This window comes from Lithobates pipiens, unplaced genomic scaffold (genome assembly GCF_037356315.1).
Source record: "Lithobates pipiens isolate NorthernLeopardFrog02 unplaced genomic scaffold, aLitPip1_a1.2 Scaffold_18, whole genome shotgun sequence".
NCBI lineage: Eukaryota > Metazoa > Chordata > Amphibia > Anura > Ranidae > Lithobates > Lithobates pipiens.
The window spans coordinates 447,992,706-448,013,413 of record NW_027507758.1 but is presented as its reverse complement, the minus strand read 5'-3'; the positions used below and the strand labels follow the sequence as shown (position 1 = coordinate 448,013,413).

General features: G+C 42.6%; 1 protein-coding gene across 3 annotated transcripts in view; it reads left to right on the top strand.

Annotated features, from left to right (window-relative positions):
* The window catches only part of XRN1 (5'-3' exoribonuclease 1), a 155,979-nt gene that overhangs the window by 42,301 nt on the left and 92,970 nt on the right, over window positions 1-20,708 (top strand). For all 3 annotated transcript variants that reach the window (XM_077488212.1, XM_077488211.1, XM_077488210.1), the window contains exons 11-15: window positions 13,346-13,406; window positions 14,033-14,135; window positions 15,808-15,897; window positions 18,314-18,470; window positions 18,553-18,672. In XM_077488212.1, the coding sequence (XP_077344338.1) occupies window positions 13,346-13,406; window positions 14,033-14,135; window positions 15,808-15,897; window positions 18,314-18,470; window positions 18,553-18,672 (531 nt within the window). The remainder of the gene's footprint in view (window positions 1-13,345; window positions 13,407-14,032; window positions 14,136-15,807; window positions 15,898-18,313; window positions 18,471-18,552; window positions 18,673-20,708) is intronic.

Below are 20,708 nucleotides of genomic sequence, written 5' to 3'. Positions count from 1 at the left end.
TTTTGCCATGGGGAAGGACAAAAAAAGTCTGTTCGTCTGAACGAGGCTGTAGCGTCCAAGTATTGCTTCAAGATGCGACCAACATCCAAGGGGTGAATCTCTTGGTTGTCTGACATTCTAAACGTAGGTAGCACAATCTCCTGATTTTCATGAAATATTGATGTAACTTTTGGATTTGACCCAAGCATAGGGATCAGGACCACTCTGTCCAGAAAGAAGGTTAGAAATGGTTCCACAGACCCAAGATTCCTAATTTCCAACACTCTTTTGGCTGAAGTTATTGCCACCAAAAACACAGTCTTGATAGTGAGATCTCCTAAAGACAGGGGAGCGTCCAAACTTCTTCCAAGATCAGAAAGAAAGTCCAGTACTAAAGGAAGGTCCCATTTGGGAAACCTGGGCCTTTTTTGAGGCCTAAGCCTGATGGCTCCTTTAAAGAATTGTCGTATTAAGGTATGATTCGCCCACGAAACTCCTGTAAAGGCTGAAATGGCTGAAACTTGTACTCTTAAAGAACTAACTGCCAGAGACAAGTCTAACCCTGACTGAAGGAAGGACAAGATATCTTGAACTGCCGGAGAATTATATGAATTTGACCTAGAAGACATGTGGACCATAAACCTGGCCCATATGCATTTGTATACTTTATTGGTACTCTTCCGTCTGGCACTAAGAAGGGTTGGAATCGCTTCTTCTGGGCAACCCAGAGCTTCTAGCCTTCCCCTCTCAAGAACCACGCCCTGAGGTGTAGACAGGATGGGCACGGGTGTAATAGTGTGCCCTGGGACAGTAGATCTGGCCTGAGAGGCAGGGGAACTGAATCCTGATAGCTGAGAAGCAACAGCAGAGGAAACCAAGGCCTGTTGGGCCAGAATGGTATTATCGCAATGATCTCCGCCTTCTCCCCTCTGAGCCTCCGAAGAAACTGTAGGATTACAGGAACTGGAGGGAAGGCATAGGCCCTCTGAAACTTCCAACAGTCCGTGAGAGCATCTGTCCCGAACGCCTGAGGATCCCTGAACCTCGAGTAGAATCTGTGCATCTTGCGATTGTACGGTGAAGCGAACAGATCGACCTCTGGAGATACTCCCAGAGTCAGAAGCCACTCGAAGACATTCCTGTGAAGGGACCACTCGTTGTTGTCTATTCTGACCCGTGACAGAAAATCTGCTTGAACATTCTGGACCCTTGGGATGTATACAGCAGAAATGTTGACCACATTCTTCTGAGCCCAGCTCATTATCGGTTCTACTTCTCGTAATAGAGACCAACTGCGAGTCCCTCCTTGTTTCTTTATATAGGCCACCGCAGTTGTGTTGTCCAATCTTAACATTACTGACGACCCTGCCACCAGATGGCGAAATGCTATGAGCGCTTGAAAGGCTGCTCTCAACTCCAGGATGTTGGAGACCACACACAGCGACGGGAACGACCACCTTCCTTGAGCTACTTCCGTAAGGCAATGAGCGCCCCAACCTTTGTTGCTGGCATCTGAAGTTACTATTACCCAGGAAATGGGGACTATCGAATGATGGTTGCGTAGATTCTTCCCTTGAAGCCACCAGAGGAGAGACATCCTCATCGCTGGTGTAAGGAGTATGCGTTGTGTTTGACTGGACGAGTCCTACTGTTGCAGAAACCCTTTCTGGAAGGGACGAGTGTGCCACTGGGCCCACTTCACCATAGGGATGGTGGCTGTCATTGTGCCAATCACCTTCAAACATTGTAGAGCCGAAAGATGAGATGATTCCCTAGCCGTGTGAATCCTGTCTCGGATCACACTGATTTTCTCCTCCGGTAGGGAGATAATGTGTCAAACTGAGCCCCTAGAAACACGATAACTTGAGTTGAAACCAGATGGCTCTTCTCCAGGTTCAGGAGCCAACCAAACGTCTGCAGAGTGGAGATGACTAAACTCTTGTGTTCCAGAATTTGATCTCTGTCCTGAGATAATAGGAGCAAATCGTCCAGATAATGATGGAGACTAACTCCTTTGACTCGTAAAAGAGCTACTATCGCTAGGAGTACCTTGGAGAAGACCTGAGGAGATGTTGTCAACCCGAATGGGAGACAGGTATACTGGAGGTGTTGCTCGCCAACTGCGAAACGGAGAAACTGCTGGAAATCCCTTGCTACTGGCACGTGAAAGTATGCTTCCTTCAAATCAATTGAGATTAACCAATCCCCCAGATGCACCGACTGTTGGATTGTAAGAAGAGATTCCATCTTGAACTTTTCCTTGCGAATGAAGGAATTGAGGTGGGTCAAATCTATCACCGGCCTCCATTCGCCATTTCTTTTCTGAACCATAAACAGAGGAGAATACATGCCTTCGCCACGTTCGTCTTCCGGCACGGGCACGGCTGCGCCTTGATCCAGTAAACAACTTACGTAGGTCAATAGGACCTGTTTCTTTTCCTCTGAGCCTGGAATTGTTGTGGGAATGAACCTTAACCTCGGAGTGTTGATGAAAGTCCACTTGTGACCCGAGGAAACCGTCTTGACGGTCCAATAATCTTGAATTGAGGCCGCTGAGGAAGGTTAACCTGGACGTCGGTAGTGAAGAAGGCGAGCCCCCACCTGACATGTTTGAGCGGGCCCAATTTCAAAAAGATTTAGTAGAATCTTGGTTACCTGCGGAACCCCCCTTTGAGGTTTTCTTAAGGGAGGATTGTCTGGACCTCCAAGATCTAGAGAACTCCCGGCCGGGTCTATAACTGTGCGCTTCTCTAGCGCGATCCGAGGTCTGCCTTCTTGGAAAAATACGTTTTTGGTTTTGAAGACGTCTGTCTTGAGAGAGGAACCCAGACCTCCCACCCGTGGCCCGGGATATGGCGCTATCTAGTTTATTACCAAATAAGGAGGTTCCCTCAAATGGTATACGACACCATGCCTGCTTAGATGTTGGATCCGCCAACCAAGGACGGAGCCACAAAGCACGGCGTGCCGAGACTGCTGCCAACATAGCCCGAGACAGAAGGCGGGTAATGTCAATAGATGCATCCCCCAAAAAGGCTGATGCCATTCTGATCTCCTGAATGGGAGAGTCTTTAGCCGTATTCACCGAGATACCTCTCAAGAACTCCTCAACGTTGTCGGCCCATGTTTCAATAGCCTTTGAGACTGCGGCTAAAGCCAAAGTTGGTTTACAAGCCATCCCTGAAGTCCGATAAATTCTTTTCAGATCTGAGTCAATTCTTCTCTCTAACGGATCTTTAAAAGATACCGTGTCTTCCAAAGGGAGAGTCACGTATTTGACTAAACGCATAAGTGCTGCATCTACCAGAGGAGCTGATTCAAGGTGCTTCACATCATCCTCCTTAAAGGGGTACAGTTTAGACACTTTTGATTGCATGGAGCTCTTCCTATCAATCTTGCTCCACTCTTCAGTAATGATTTCTCCCAATTCAGATAGGAAAGGAAAATATTGCCGTTCCTTTTTGAGTTGTTTGAAAAACTTTCTTTGTTTGGGGAGGGGGGAAGTAGTGGGTTCTTCCCATTTTAAAGCTTCTTTCACTGCCTTGACTAGAGCAGGTACTAAAGCGTAATCAAATCCTACTCCTGGATTCTCTGGATCCGAATCGCTGTCAGACAAGAGAACAGAGTGGTGGCTTGGTTGAGAAGATTCCCCAGTCTGTTGTAAGAGCCCTTCACCTCCTGAAGGACATAATGGGTCTGAAGGGGATTCCATAGAGTGATGAGCTTCCCTCTGCTGCAGGGATTCCTTTACCACCCTTCTCACCATAGATTCCAAGCGTTGATCCGCACCATCTCTTTCATCTGCGACTTTAGAAAAGCAATGATCACAGAGCGATTTGTCTGATTGGATGGGCATCTTACAGCCCCAACATAAATTATCTGGTCCTCTGCTTGAGTGCGAGTGACCACTGCGTTGTTCAGATCTGGAAGACCTATGGTAACCAGACTTTGACGATGATTTACGGTGGTGCGATTTTGACGATCCACTGCGACTATGCGCACTGTAATGCGGTTTGGACCTAGAAGGGCTATAAGGAAATATACAAAAGGGAGAGAAAGACACAGACCAGCTGGTATCAAATGCTAAAGAATACTCCACATATACACAGCAATCCAGCCATGTACATACCTGTTACAAGCGGGCAGGTCACTAGTAGGCAGTGAGGCATCCATGACTAAAGATCGCTGACTGTAACAACAATAGACCCTCATAAGCAGCCACACAAAACACAGGAGCAACAATACATCAGAATAGAAAAAATGTAAACTGCGCTAGGATAAATAGTGTAAAATTAACGAAACTAACAAAAATAGGCAGCAGCAATAAATGTGATATGGCACCCAACAGTAATAAAGAATATACAAAGCCGCGCCAACCCTCCCCTACATATATAATATAAATTCAAATTAAAAAATAAAGACTAGTACAATTAAGCAATAGACTTCAAAAAATGTGGAGATGACCAAAAAAGCCAAAAATGGCATAAAATAAAAATAAAAAGTCCAATTTAAGAAAAGTTCACAGGTGAATCCAAATAACGGACATAAGTGTTCTTAATTGACAGCACCACAGTGGTTCAACACTTTCCAAGGCGCGTGAGATACCCGTCACCATATGTTGAATGCGCTTACCAGAAAATATATGGAATGAAGCATATATAAATGATAAATGGATGACGTAGCCTTTCATTCCACAGAGACAGTTCTGACCCCTTCCTCCCACCCCCTGCGGGTGATGTCATTTCCGCTTCCGGTTCAAGCTGGCCAGCATGGAGCTGACTACTTCCTGGTTTTCCTGAATGTAGAGCTATTCAGCACAACATCACACCAAAACCTTTCCCAACTACCTGGATCATGCGAGGAGCCTGTGGGATGCAGTAGAACTGCCTGGGCTACATACTTATGAGTGCTTCATATCGAGACCACTGAACAGATTATTATCTTGGAAACACCGCTAAGAGATGGAGTGCTGACCCAGCTGAGGAAGGTTAACCTGGACGTCATCCATTTATCATTTATATATCAACAATACATCAGAGCAGATCATAACCTACCTTACACCAACCAGAGAATGGCCCCGGGAAGTCGCTGAATTTCCTGCAATCATTCCCAAGTTCTGACAGCTCTCACTGTGTTTTAAATATGGCGCTCATGACGTCCTCAGCGACGTCAGACGCGAGATGCCCGCGCGAATGCGCGGGAACCAAGCCTCGCTTTGGATTGGGTCCGCGCATGTGCAGAACGCAGCGCTGGACCCGGAAAACAGGCGGAGAAAGGCTGCTGGAACGCGGAAGCATCAGCGCCTATGCACAAGAACCAGCTGGGCATATGAACGAGAAACGGGTAGAAAAAAACACATAAACACTGCTGCCATGAAAAACTGAAATTTTACAGCTCACCACTCCACCAACGATCATCTGGCCGAACACGTTCAAGCACACACCACCGATCCACCGGGCAGATAATGGCCACCTTACATTGCAGGTAATAAGCCGTGCGCACTTATCTTCGGACAAACCAAGCCTTCAGCGCTACTCTGCCATACACTCCATACCCATGCTTAACAGACAGGGCCTATCGGAGGAAAATAGCTTGATAGTCGGCCGACTTGATCGTAGTGAAGATCTCTTCAGATAGGAAACACCTGTTCTATGGAGGAGGACAAAAAAGGAACACAGATAGCAGCTTGGAGCAAAGATTTATGGGAGTAGGGGTCCTATTGGGTAATTATGGAGGCGGGGCTAACCCACACGTATGCTGCCATGGAGCCTGTCAGGAAAAAGTCCTTTGAGATGGCTGGACTTGAAGAAGACCAAACTGATGAAGTCTGCGCCAAACGTGTCAGTGGGAGCACCTTCCACCTTATCCCCGACCTCATACAGGACAAGTGTAATGGAATTATGATGTTGGGACTTGTATCTCAGCCAGCAACTGCTATATCAGCTTGTCTATGAGAAATTGAGGATTTTGATTAGCTGTAACAATCACAAAGAGATGCACAGGACTGTAGACAAGTTTTATTTTATATGCAGTGTGCTTATGGGTACAGATCCTTGGGAAGGTGGTAAACCGCAAAAATCGGTCTTGATGGAAATTTTACTAACAGCCTAGCAAATCAGGACTTTTGTCGTTTATTAGCAGTTGCTAGCATGGTTTGAGATTGAGTATCCCTAGTGCTAATTATAGTCTGGCTTCAGTTTACAGCTATTAGATGACAGATGGCTGTGGTTATGCGGATCACTTAGTATGACCGATGTACAAGCTTGCCATTAGAGACTGCGATTTTTATGAAGTGGATAGTATCTAGTAACAAACAAGGCGTGAGTGTGCTGTAGTTAATCGGTTCAATAGTACTTTTATTTGCAAGAGACTCTGATTTAAGGCTCCATTCACACTTGTCCGAACAGTAACACCAGCAAAATTATGAGCATTTCTGTGGCGCACACAAAATTGCACTATTTTTTGCAGGCACACATTGGTTCTTAAAGTGGTGTGTTTTTTTTTTTTAAACCTACAAGCATTATATTGTATTAAGGAAACTGTGTTGCGCTAGTCTAAGAGGTAACAGAAAATTGTACAATCGTGACAAGATAGATTAGACAAGATAATGTAATATTCTCAGCAGAAATTAGCATTAAAGATATTTTAATATTTGTTTTGGAATAATAGTTATTGTTGCACTTTATTATTATTATTTTAATTTCTTTTCCCTTTATACTTACGTGTTTATTTCTTGTACTGAGATACCAAAGAAATCCGTTGCACTTTGCACCTACTGGCTTCTTACCGGTACTGCTGGTTGTAGCAACTTATTTTCCCATTACATCTATATTACCATCTTTAATGCTACTTTCTGTGGAGAATATTACATTATCTTGTCCAATCTATCTTGTCACTATCGTACAATTTTCTGTTACCTCTTAGAACAGCGCAACACCATTTCCTTAATACATTACAATCCCCAGTGGATACGGTTTGACCCACACTCTGTGTTTGCAGCAGTTCTCTTATTTCTTCCCCCTTTCTTTGTGCCTTATATATGGCAGCGCAGGAATAATTATCCATTATACAAGCATTATATGCATCTATGCAAACCATTGCATATAGCAGGTAAGTATAATATATATATATATATTTTTTTGGCTTACAATTAGGTTTGATTTTTTTATTTTTGGCGTCCCAACACACTGTGCTAAAGAGCATGAGAAAATCCATGCCAAAATGCATGGTAAAAAAGTAAACAAAAAACATGGTTCTCGCATTTATAGTGCGCGATTGTCACTCGTATGGCAGTTGTTTTGAAATGGATAGGCTATTGTAAACATGCCACACCTGAACACACAAAAAAAAAACAGGCACGCATCTGTAGGTGTAAACGGAGCCTTAAATTTAAATACATAGCTCTAAGCTAATAGGGTAGTTGAGAATCTGCACCTGCTGACTACAAACTCCAAGGACACAGCAATGGCAGTTTATCATGGAGAGAACTGCACTATCTCCACTAACTTTAATTGCTGGAAAGCACCAGAGTCCACAAAACTGTGTGATAGTACATCTGTGACTGCGTTCAATGGATTATACAGCTGCTATAGACGTGCTATAAGACCTTGATTTTATCTTATCCTGATGCCTTCTCACCCATAATACAGGAACTATACAGGGCTGATTTGTACAGACTATTCCTGGCTGAAATACCTGCAGTAGGAGTTTTTGGAGTTTAATGTGCTAGAGACAACATTGTCTTTTTTTTTATTTATTTTTTTAAACTTTTTATTGAAAAAGGTATAAGACACTGACATGAGCATAAAAAACAGTGAGGTACATTTACAGTGCACACAGGTTTTTTGTAATCACAATTATGCAGCATTCCCCTTCAAACCAATCCTGATGCATGTGTTTAATAACAAAGAATCACAGAATTTATAGATAACTGCTACTTAATACCCTTAGCAATATTCTCAAGCATTGGTTGCAGTAAGAGCGGAAGAACACCAAGCATCCCATACCTTGTTATATTTAGCTGGGAAAACAATATAAGTTTTTCATAAGGTAATACCTGATTTACTAACCAAAGCTACTTGCGTATGGATGGATGGAGGGGTAGGCTGCATCCACTTAAGTGCTACAGGTTTATGAGCAAAAAATAGTGTTTCCATTAACATGGTCCTACTATGTCTCGGCCACAGTTCCTCGTCCAGGACTCCTAGCAAACACACCAGTGGGGTAAATGGAAAAGGAACTGACAAAACTGCAGTCAATACCTCCATCACCCGCTGCCAATACCTTGCTATGACTAGACAAAGCCACATAATATGCACGAAGTCTGCTCGCGGACAGGTACACCTAGTGCAGGCAGACCATGCATTGCATGCAGTTGAACTGGGGTTAGATATGATTGATGTAACATATAAAGGTGGATCAATTTTTTGTTGACATCCGGGGATACAGATAGATGGGATGAGCATGCATCCTTCCAGTCCTTGTCAGATAAATCGGGGATAAGTTGTTGCCATTTTGTGCACACCACAAGTGGAGCCCCGCTAGTCTTAGCAGACAACTAATTGAGGTATAAAGTTGATATACATCCCCTAGGGCCTTGAGATCTGAGCACCCCTATCAGTGGGTAATAAGAAAAGTCAGTTTCATGGGTACCAAATTGAGTTTGTATCACATGTCTAAGTTTAAGATACCTATAAAAGGTGGTTTGTGGCAGTTCATACTTCCTCTACAATCCATCAAAAGAAGCTAATGCATTTCCATCATAGATCTCTTCCAGAGTAACCCCTAAGTTCCCAAAAATAATAGTCTGTAAATTGCTTTAAATGAGGGAACATCGGGTTATGCCAGAGCAGAAGAGTCACAATAGTGCCTTTTTTTAAATCTGTGATTCTCTTAGCTTACCTCCATACCATACAGGCTAAAGTCAATGTTGGTACAATATGTCTCTCACCCAGAGCAGTCAAAGTTGCCTCCAGTGCCACCGACTGGTGCTTTAATTTTTAGTACATGGGCAAGATATGACTCAACCATCGCTGGCATTGCTGGTATCAACCAGTCAGTCAAGTGGCGCAGCTGCCCTGCCAAATAATAGTAATATAGATTCGGCAATGTCATTCGAACATCAACCTGTAGAATAGAAAATTGGAGTTTCCGCTGAGTTTCCGTTTTGAGCTGAACTATCATTTGCATCCTACGAATGTTGATCGAGGTGGTCTTTCCTGGCATAAAGCCAGTTTGGCCCGGGTGAATTATACTAAGAATTACTGCGTTAAGCTCCTGGCCAAGACCTTCACTAGTATTTTGTTGTCTATATTTAATAAAGAAATTGGTAAGACACGCACTCAGATGGGTTCTTATCCGGTTTAGGTATAAGGAACACTGTGGCAAAGTACATGGATGGTGGCAGTTCCCCCTCCCGAAACGCCGTAGGATAAACTTGTGTTAGGACAGGGGCAAGAGTATCCACAATATATCTCCAAGAGTAGACCATTTTTTTTTTTTAATTCTAATAGTTTGGGTTTGTTTAATGGGATCACCAATTTTGTATAATATTATTAATGGAATGAATACGTTTATTTTTAATAGATTATATAATATGGCAGGGCTCAAAATTTCAAGTACCAAGCTACCTTAAGGGTTACTTGCCACCAGTTGCCCCGCCCCTAAATACGCCCTCCTAAATTATCTCATGAAATTACACTTAAATGTTTTATGCAGAATTAAGTTACAAAAAGAAATATGAACAGCAACTTTATCGTTGCAGCGTGACCTGTGCCCATCATTGCAGCGTGACCTGTGCCCACAAATGCAGCGCGACCTGTGACGCGGAAGAGAGAAGGTGGCCGGATCATCAGAGCGGGAATGGCCTGCCGTAACACCTTACATTAGAATTTCTGTCCGCTCGCAGTCACACACGGCCCCGCCTCCTGACCCGGCACCTGTGGCAGACAGAACAGCTGTCCAATGCTGGGATGTCTTCGGTCTGTCATAGGCGCCGGGTCAGGAGGCGGGGCTGTGTGTGACCGGGAGCGGACGGCAATTCTAATGTCACCTGTTGCAGCGGGCAATCCTCGCTCTGTGATCCAGCCAGCTTGCCACCTTCTCGCCTCTCTCTTCCCCCTGGAGCGATCGCTCGGAGAACAGCTCCCATTCAACCCTGCCTGCCGGCGGTGCTCGCCTCCCCACTTGTAGGCAACCCACACTCGCCAGAACCCATTTTTTATTTGCACGTTGTGAGCTGAAATTTTGAGGGCTGCCTTAGGGGATATAGGAATAGTGTTTAGGAAAATTGGGCTATACTGATGCCCTTAGGAGATTAGATACTGACAAAAAAAAGCTGCATGGACAGAACGGTATTAAACACGCACACGCACACACACAGACACACAGAGAGGCTCATTTTTTTTCACTAGTATCTTAGGAGAATGGATGTCTTCTCTGCTGTGAGAGAAGCAACTCATTTTTTCTTCTATCAAGACTTTATTTCTTCTGGTAAGTTTTGTTCAGTTGTTGCAGAGCTCGGGGCTCATTTTGTAGCTTTCTGGATCGGCTGATTCTTAGTACAGCCTGGATTCCACACTCTGAATTCAATAAAAGTAAGACCCCTGGCCAGCCTGTATTGTGCCTATGTGCATTTGACGCTGTGCTCAGCATGTCAAGACCTTTCCAATGTATTCCCTATTGTATCCAGACTTATGTGCTGATTAGCCTAATCCAAAAAAGGTCTTTACTCTTTTTATGCATTTATCCAGGAATACCCTATGAAGGAGGGATTCCAAAGGTTGTCTGTAGACCCAGCCATTTCCTTGCTTAACAAGGCTCTTAGGAGTTGATTTACTAGCAAAATCTGGTGAAGCTCTGCATAGAAACCAATCCGCTTTCTGCTTTTTCTTTTTGGTCAAACATTAACTGAACAAGCTGAAGTTAGAAGCTGATTGGCTGCCTTGTATAGCTGCACCAGATGCTGCACTCCATGTTTTAGCCATGTTCTCCCTCACACGTCTTCTACTACAGCCTGCTGTTGTGACTATGTCCATCTGCCCTACTTTAACTGTCTGTCCCAAAGTTATTTTGTTTTATGATCCTGGATGTATCCTGATGGATCCTGCTGTTCTCCAGCAGCTGAAGCTCACACCTGTGGCTCTACTTTGTGTGGATGGGCTATTGAATATTGTATGCCAAATATCCAGAATGGGCCTTTATTTGGTACAAATGTGAAGGACCCTTTGGCTCAAATGTTGGTTTGGGGAGCATCAGCGCAAGAAATGCCCTTTGATGGGATGCATCAGTTTGTCAGTCCTCGTACAGTCCCCTTAAGGAAGTGGTAGGAATACCCTAATTGCCCCAGAAAAGGAAGGCAAAACCTACCTCTGGGAAACCATCTGCTCCTGAGGCTGGAAAAGCGTTTTTCTTTTCTCTCAGATGGGGAGTGTTTGCCATTTTAAGCAAACTACTAGCGGGCATCAAACAAGCTAGAAGAAATGCCAAAGCCTAGTAACAGCTTGATTAAAGTGGAAATCAACACTTTGATAAGGATCAGTGTTCAGCATTTATCAGCTGGTGCTGAATGGTATTTTAAATGCTTTAGCAAAGCTTGCTGAAAGCTCTGCAAATGCTTTGTTAAAAGTTGCTGTTCGCACTGCTCTTATACAAGCTGAAGCCTGTGTGAAACAGGCCTAAGAAAAGATACTATTTTATTCCTGAGGTTCTATATACCATTTCATTATTTTTGTTTACAAATATTTAAAGGGGTCGCTTGTAAAGGTTTTTTTTAAAAAATAACACGTTATACCAAGTTATGAGGACGTAGAGAGAAAACATTGCAGCTCTTCAAGAGAAGGGATTAGAAGAATATTCTAGAAGTCACCAACAAAATCATTGATCTGCTGACAGGAGAGGTTCCTATAAGGTGTCTGGATATCACTGTCTAGTTCTCCATGGAGGAGTGGGAGCATTTAGAAGGATGCAAGGATCTCTACAAGGACATCATGTTGGAGAATCAGCCGCCCCTCACATCACCAGATGGATCCAGCAATGGGAACCCACCAGAGAGATGTCCTGTCCTCTTTATTCCACACAGGAAGGTCATACCATCCCTCACCATCATTAGGGTGACGAACTGAAAGACTTCAAAGCAGAGAGTGAAGAGGCAGAAGAAACGTTGGTAAGTGGAGATCAGCAATCTATGGAGGAGAGCTGTCCTCTGTATTCCCCGAATTCCACACAGGAAGACCACACCATCCCTCACCATCATCAGCATGAAGAACAGATGTACAGTGTGTGACAGTTAAGTTTAAAGAAGAAGAGGTGATGGGTTATCAGAAGTCTACAGAGAAGGAGAAACCTTCTCTAGATATCAGCTTAGATGGATCCAGTAATGGAAACCCACCAGAGAGATGTCCCCGTCCTCTGTATTCCCGTTATTCCACACAGGAAGGTCACACCATACCTCACCATCATCAGGGCGAAGAACAGATTAATATCTGTTCAGAGGAAGAAGTAGAGACGTATGTCAGCCATCCAGGAAGGAGGTTGGGATGATTATGAAAAGTAAACTGGAAGAAATGTTTCTACTTATCGACACAAATGTGTACTACAGTCTTGCTCCTGAGGCGTGGCCAAAAGCCACGAAACGTGTCGAGCTATCAACTACCATATTTTATATCAATCATTGTTTCACAAGATTCTTCATGACATTTTGCTTATGTAATATATGTTTATTTTTTATGTAATTTTTTACATCATACTCCATTTCCTTCATTCATATTGACATTATATTGAATCAGTAAATTCAACAGGTTGCATAGGTACTAACTGCATATGTGTATGTACATATGTTTTATTGGATTGTGAATTATGTAATGCTATTATTATTATAAAAAAAAGTTTCAATTTTACATTACGAAGTAATAACCTACATTTTTTCACCAATTCGTTCTATTTGCTACCGTGTGCTTCATTTAAAGTCCCAATTCTCACTTTTTCCCCCAATATTGATAGGGATGGAATCATTGGACTGTCAGGCCACTGCCTCATTTAAGTCCCAAAAAACCCTTTCCTTTGTAATACATGTTATACTTACCTCCTCTGTGCAAGGGCCCCCGATTCTCCCCCTCTGGGGTCCCCCAGCTGGGCTTCTGGCTCCTCTGAGACCTGCATTCCAAAGGGGACACTTTTGCGGGCAAGCTTCCGAGTCCTGCTGCTGCATCCATTGACGCAGATGGCAGGATTCTGCCTCTTGATGTTCACAGTTGAGCCATGTTCGCAGCCTCTGTCAAAAAACTGTTAATGTTAGTGAAAAGGGCATTAAATGTATTCTTTTTAGAAAACATGTATATTTATTAGAATATGTTTTTTGTCTTCCCAGGTTGTCGATGACTCTCTCTGCTTAATTGCATTAGAAAATGATGGAGAAGATGATTCTAAATGTACGTAATCCTGCCGCTACCTGTTTTGTTAAAACTTGTGTGCTGTATGCTGCATAGTTGAACTATAAGGGCCTCATGCACACTGGACGTTAAAATAACGTTCTAAAACGCCAGTAGCTTTGCAGTGAGTTTTTCAACATTTTTGCAATAGTGTTTTTAGCGTTTATCAGCGTCTTGGTTGTATGCCAATAATCCACTACCAGTGCTAACCAGGAAGAGAAAAATTTTTAACATGAAGAGCACTTTCTAAAGGATACACACGCACACACGCACACGAAGACAGTGGATATACACGTAAAACGTATGTAGGGCGATTTGTTTAATCTTTGTGAGGCTGTTTACATCCACTTTAATTATATTTGTTGCCATGGTTCATTCAATCAGACTTGTTTGTCATTTGAGTAATGTATTCATTCTGACCTGACTGCTAGGTGGTATTATTACACTGTTCATATTGGATACTGCCTTGCAACCAAATGGCACTTATAGTTTTATTTTTATAGTTTTTTTTTTAAACTGGAGCCTACAAATTCAAATGCAATAAAAAAGTGATCTTTGTGCATGCTAACTTAATACTTTACCTGTTTGTGTACACTTTTTTTTATTTTTTTTTTATGATATGTTAGGTTTAGATGAGGATGCAGAAGATGAAGATATATTTGAGACCGAGTTTCGACAGTACAAAAGAACTTATTACATGACAAAAATGGGAGTGGAGGTTGTGTCAGAGTGAGTATATGAAACGTTGCTTTAAAACTCCTAAATGGTACATATCAGTCTCACCCAGAACACTTGTCCCCTCAAATAACCTTTATGAGCTTTATTATCTTTGAGCTACAGTTATTTTATCACCACCCAAACTAGGTTCATACAGATGACAATTAGATGCAGTATTATGCCTAGTGTAAAATCGAACACGTTTGTTGTTTTTTTTATATTTCTTTAGAGGCCAAATACAATGTTATCTGTACCACAGACATACATATTTATCAGTATTGAAAAAAAAAAAACAACTGTCTCTGTTGCCTGTTTCCACAAGCGTGACTCTTCTGACAGCTGGAAAAATTACTATTTGAATCTGGCAGTGTTGGTCAACAATGACAGGTTTTATTTAACACATAATCTTCCTTCGTTCCCTTCCTTCTCTTTCCTTCTTTCCTTACTTCCCTCCTTCCTTCTCTTCTTTGAAACTCTCTTCTATCACTGTTGAAGACCCGTTCCCCCAGCTTTTTTTCTTTTTCTTTTAGTTGTTTATTTATTTATTTTTTTACCATACCCCCTAAATATATCATTTTCACTGCAGTCTTCTAACAGATCTGGTAACATTTAGGGTCCTTTTTCACCTGTGGCAGGAGTCCGCTTTCCTTCTGGACTGAACAGTGCTCAAGTAATGGCACGTGAGCACCACTTCATCCTGAAGTACTGTAAGCCCAGACTGCATGATGATCTACTCTAAGGGAGTGTCTCAGTGACAAGCAGGGCTGGCAAGAAATTGGTAGAAATATCCTGTCATGCAACCTAAAAAAGGACCAGCAGTGTTGGATGATGGATTCAACTGGGGTTGGCCTTGGAATGTAAAGGGGATAAGTAGAGTTTGGCATTTTTTCCCATACTTTAAAAAATAATAAAATAATAGAAGAAAAAATATTAAAGAATAAATCATAAACTTGAATGTGTCCTCACTGCAGTGACTTCCACCCTTAACAAACTGCTCAGTATGCGATTACATTAAGACAAGGGGAGCTGAAAAGCACGCTTAATGTTTTTAGCTTTGTGTTTTATCTAATCCATTGTGTTCTGGTAATCCCTTCGCCATTTAATAAATGTTTGTCAGGTAAAAGTTGTACATACAATTTCTGCCTCCCCTCCATTCAAGCACGGTATCCTCCATTAGACTCGCCCATTCGTTTTGGGTGCCAAGCACCATGGTTCCTTTTTTATTTATGCAGTGATGTAGGGGCCAGAGGATGGAACCAGAGCAGTTGGAGCAGAATCTAGGTGTGCTTTCTGGACTTGCCTTAGTGTATTTACAATGGCTCCCTGCAGTATTGCACTGAACTACCGCTAGTGATGAACTGGCTGGCTATTGATGTTGACTGTCACCTTCCCTGGACAAGTGCTGGTCTTCGTATCCCTTTTTTTTTCTCAGTTATCTGTGCAGGTTTTCTGCTGAGCACTGCTGTGCTCTTCCACCTTCATCACTCTTCTAATTCAACCCTTTCCTCATTATCCATAGCATTGGTCAGTTCCTCCAGGTAGTATGCCTGCTCAGTGGTTCCCCTCGGACCCTCTCTGCTGTTGTTTTGTGCTTTTTCATTATTTGAATGCAAGAATTGAAATATATGAACATACAGAGATTCATAAGTCTGAAATGAGTGCTTTTCTTATTACTCTACTTTAGTGAGTTTCTGGCTGAACAAGCTGAATGTTATGTCCAGGCTATACAGTGGATTTTGCACTATTACTACCATGGGGTCCAATCCTGGAGCTGGTGAGTGGAAAGTTTTTTATTTTTTTTATTTGGAGTGATGCAGCTTTTGCATTCATGTATGTGTCTAGTACACATAGGGAAAAAGCCCTAGTGTAGTCTCCATGGATATGTAGTATATTGGAATGTAGAGCTCTATGGTCTGCTCATCTTCTTGATGGAAGCACACAGACATGAAGAGATTAACTCTCATTGTCTCTGCTCTGCCCTTATATTATGGAAGGGCTTATTCACTCTCTCAGACTATTCTATGCAGAGTATTTCACTTTGAAGTGAAAGGCGATTATGTTTTTGCATACTATGAAAATGCAATGAGCTGGTTCTGCCAGGATGGGTTTAAATAATGAAGTAACATTCAGTGTTTTCACCTTTTGCATCTCTGAAGTTCTTAGATTTAACTGAAATAAAAAAATGATGCTCTATACTTATTGCAAAACGATAACTTTGTATTTAACAATCTCACATGTAAATTAATGTTAAAGAAAACCTGAAGAAAATGGGCACTCACATTTCTAACATCTCCTTCTAAAAATGCTAGTTGTCTGGTTGTCATGCTGTTCATCTTCAGTAATCCGAGTTCCTGGCCTTCAACAGGTGTGTAGGTCTAGAGTTCGGACTACTCTCTCACTTTGGTTGCCGCTTGCTTGTTCTGGGTCAGTGAAACCAGAGGGAGCCAGGTGACTAGCATTTTTTGAAACCTGTTGGCTGTGACAATTTCCACAGATCTCTGTAATGGAAGTAGCAGCTGTTGGGGGGGGAACGATACTATATATTTTGTACAGTGTATAAAAAGTTTCATGTGAAATGAGTTGGGGAAAAAAAATCCTACGTTGCTGTTATTTTCCAGTACTTTGTTAAGGACCCAATTATCAGCTCTTAATGATTGGCACCAAAAAGCGTCCATTCCCCACCCCCGATCCATAACTTTGGCTTGCTTAGAGGAGGTAAAGGGTTTTTATTTAAAGAGGAACTGTAGTCTGCTCACATAATTTGTAATAAAAACATATTTGCCATTCTGAAGCTTCCCTCCAACCACTTTGCATATTATTTTATGTATACTGTGATTCTGTACTTGCCAAATATGCTACAAAATTCTCCCTCCACTGAGTCTGGCTGCAGCCATTTTAACCGTGAGCAGCTGAAGCTGCTGTCCGTTCACTTCCTGGATTGGCACAGGGGCACACCTGCAGCTCTCATTGGCCCTCTTATGACTCACCCCCCCCCCCCCCCCCCAAATAAACTCTCAGGAGAGTGAAAGAGAGAGCTGTGCATGATATCATAAGCCTAGGCTTTTTACCAGACAAGAAACAGGAAGTGGGCTGTATAATGTATTTACTGTCAGAAAAAATGTACACCAAGGGCAGAAGATTTAATAGATGGCAAGTTGAAAAAATGTAACTTTCCCAGGCTTCTTCTTCTCATAATAACTGGATTTAGGCTGGCACAGATTGATGTTTAGATGCTTTAACTGTTCTACAATGCTGTTTGTAATGTAGCCACAGATGTACATTGTCTAGCTAATTTTTATAGTAGTCTAATGCCTTTCCATCTATTAAGTGCTTTGGGAGTTCCAGAAAATATATGTGAACCCTAAGGGTCCTTTCACACGGGTGTTATCCATTCAGATTCAGTTTACATCAGTGTTCAGTTCACATCAGTTTTTTTTAGACCTGCCAGCTGGAGTACACTGTATCTGAGCACCACAGACCAAAAACGCTATGTAATTCAGTTTTGGTATTCCAAGCAAACTCCCCATCCATCCATGTCTGCATGCTTTATTTTGCTGAGAAATCACCATTTAACCATTTGAGCTGCAGAGCCATTTTTTATTTTTTTCTTCTTCTTTTTTTTTTGTTAACATGATTAAAATAATACTTTTAGGCCTGAAGATTACTTAAACTCCTCCAAACATTATATATTTTCTGAAAGCAGACACTGTAGAGAATGTAATTTTGGTAGTTCCAGATGATATTAGCATAACATTTTATGATTCCAGTAAGTAATAAACTAAAGTTAATTTTAGGGCACGTAATAAATTGGCAAATTTTTTGGTAAAAAATAAAAAAAGATGAAGTTAATAGATGCCCAACATGTCGAGCATTAAACGTGTGTGTGCCTGCAAAACAGCAAAAAGACATCAATATCCAATTTTGCATAGGGAATTATTTAAAAGCATCTACAGGTCATCAGTTTAGAGTTACCCAGGAGCTCTGGTGCTAAACTTATTGGTCTCACTTTGGGGTGCACAGTGAAATGTAATGTGTAGTGCAATCACCAGTTTTTACATAGCACCCCATTGCATGGGTTTATGTATGTGAGGAGGGGCTCAAACTTTTTTTTTTTTTTGCTGCCAGTGTATTCAAACTTTTGAGAACAAATGTATTTGTTTACTATGACTGTTATTTTTCCCTCTTTCAAGGTATTACCCCTACCATTATGCACCATACTTATCTGATATTCAGAATATCAGTCACTTGAAACTGAAGTTTGATTTGGCAAGACCTTTCATGCCATTTGAACAGCTACTTGCTGTCTTACCTGCTGCTAGTAAAGATTTGCTGCCTCAGGCCTATCAGGTAACTAACTGTCCACTGTCAACCCTAGACTAGGGTTCATTGTTTTTGGATTTTTTTTTTAACCAAATGCATTTTTCCACAGAGCCTAATGATTAGTGAAGACTCTCCCATAATAGATTACTATCCCCAAGATTTTAAAACTGACCTCAATGGAAAACAACAGGAGTGGGAAGCGGTGGTATTAATTCCATTTATTGATGAGGTGAGTTTTTCTTAGGCATGTGTTTTATCTCTCTTGTGTGTGGATAGGATAGATATGTGTATATAGATAGATGGTTCAGATATGCTGAAAATGATGTCCGAGAATGCTCCCTGTGACAGTCTCACTTACACGCACACATATAGATATAGCTTATACAATTGTGACACAGGCCATATTGTAATTAAATGTTATTAAAAATTGCTTTCCATTTCTATCTGCAGTGCTATAATTAATTTTCTGTATTATCCAATGCAATATGGCAACCTGGAGACATTCTGTACACAGCTGTTGTATAGAACTTTCCCAGAAACGTAATTTCCTGCTTACATGAATGAATAGCTTTCTGATTTTTCTGCAAGTCCACACTAAGATACAAGTACATTTTTAGACAGCTTTTGTAATAGAAATTACTATACAGTAAGTCCCCTACAAACGAACCTTTTAAGTTGCAAACTTTCAAAGATGCGAGCTGTGTTTGCGCAGTTTTTTTTTTTTTCAGTCAACCCATCAGGCTGAACAAAAAAAAAAACGGTTCTTCCATCCATCCATCCATGCTATTTTGTGAGGTCTAGAAAACCGTTCCTGAATGGTTAGGGCTTGAGTGGAGCCCCAAATCACTGGAACATAGAGCTTGACTGCATTCACCATGTGTATCGCAAGGGATTTGAGGTACAATCTCCTGTGGAGAGAAGTGTGATGCGTAAGGACCTGGGCTGGAGTGAAGTCTAATATATTGTGCTGACTGAGGAGGTTATATGGTACAATTTGGTCCAGAGAGGTTGAAGTGTTGGCTAGACCATCTAGTTCTGAGCCACATCTCCAGCATAAGTTGGAAATGGAAGACGAGAATTTTGGATCTGCACCGGGGGTTCTGTACCAGCGCAATTGTATCTTGCAGCCATTTTCCTGGACCGTCATGTTTACTGAGCCTTTATGGATGCATTCTCAGTCCTCCTCGAATACATCTAAAGTCATGTATTTTTCCCAGAATAGATGTGCATTTACAGCTTTCGGTGACTGATCACTAATATGAGTGCATATGTAGTTGAAAAACAATATGTTGCAATTTGACATACCGTATATACTCGAGTATAGGCCGACCCGAATATAAGCCGAGGCCCCCAATTTACCCCCAAAAAAACTGGCAAACTTATTGACTCGTGTATAAGCCGAGGGTAAGACATGCCTGTCCATCCCTGTGTGTGTGTCCGTCCATCCCTGTGTGTCCGTCCATCCCTGTGTGTCCGTCCATCCCTGTGTGTCCGTCCATCCCTGTGTGTGTGTGTCTCCATCCATCCATCCATCCCTGTGTGTGTGTGTGTATCCGTGTGTGTGTGTGTGTGTGTGTGTGTGTGTGTGTGTGTGTGTGTGTGTCCAGCCTACCTGTGTCCTGAGCCTTTGTCCCGAGCCTCCGTCCCGTGCCGAGCCTCCTTGCCTCCGTGCCTCGCCTCCGTGCCTCGCCGCCGTGCCTCGCCGCCGTGCCTCGCCGCCGTGCCTTGCCTCCGGTCCCGTCCCGTCCCGTCCCGTGCCGTGCCGTCCTGTGCCTTGCCTCCGTCCCGTGCCCTCTTCGTTCGTCGGCGGCCATTGTAAAATTCAAAAGCTGCGCCGCCGCCTTCGCCTGTGATAGGCGGAACACTGAATTTCCCAGCAGCCTGTGTTCCGCCTATCACAGACGTCGTATCATCCTCGTCCGTAGTACGAGGATGATACGAAGTCCGTGATAGGCGGAACACAGGCTGCTGGGAAATTCAGTGTTCCGCCTATCACAGGCGAAGGGGGAGCCGGAGGCGCGGCTTTTGAATCAGAATGGCCGCTGTCTGTCTGCTCGACACGCTGATCGAGCGGGCAGACAGCGATGACTCGAGTATAAGCCGAGGGGGGCACTTTCAGCCTCAAAAAAGAGGCTGAAAATCTCGGCTTATACTCGAGTATATACGGTAGGTCCAGAAAAGGAACGATTTTCCTTGCATTAGGGAGGCCAGTGATTTATGGCCCAACAGTTTACCGTTGTGAAAAAATAGTAAAGCTGAACTGTG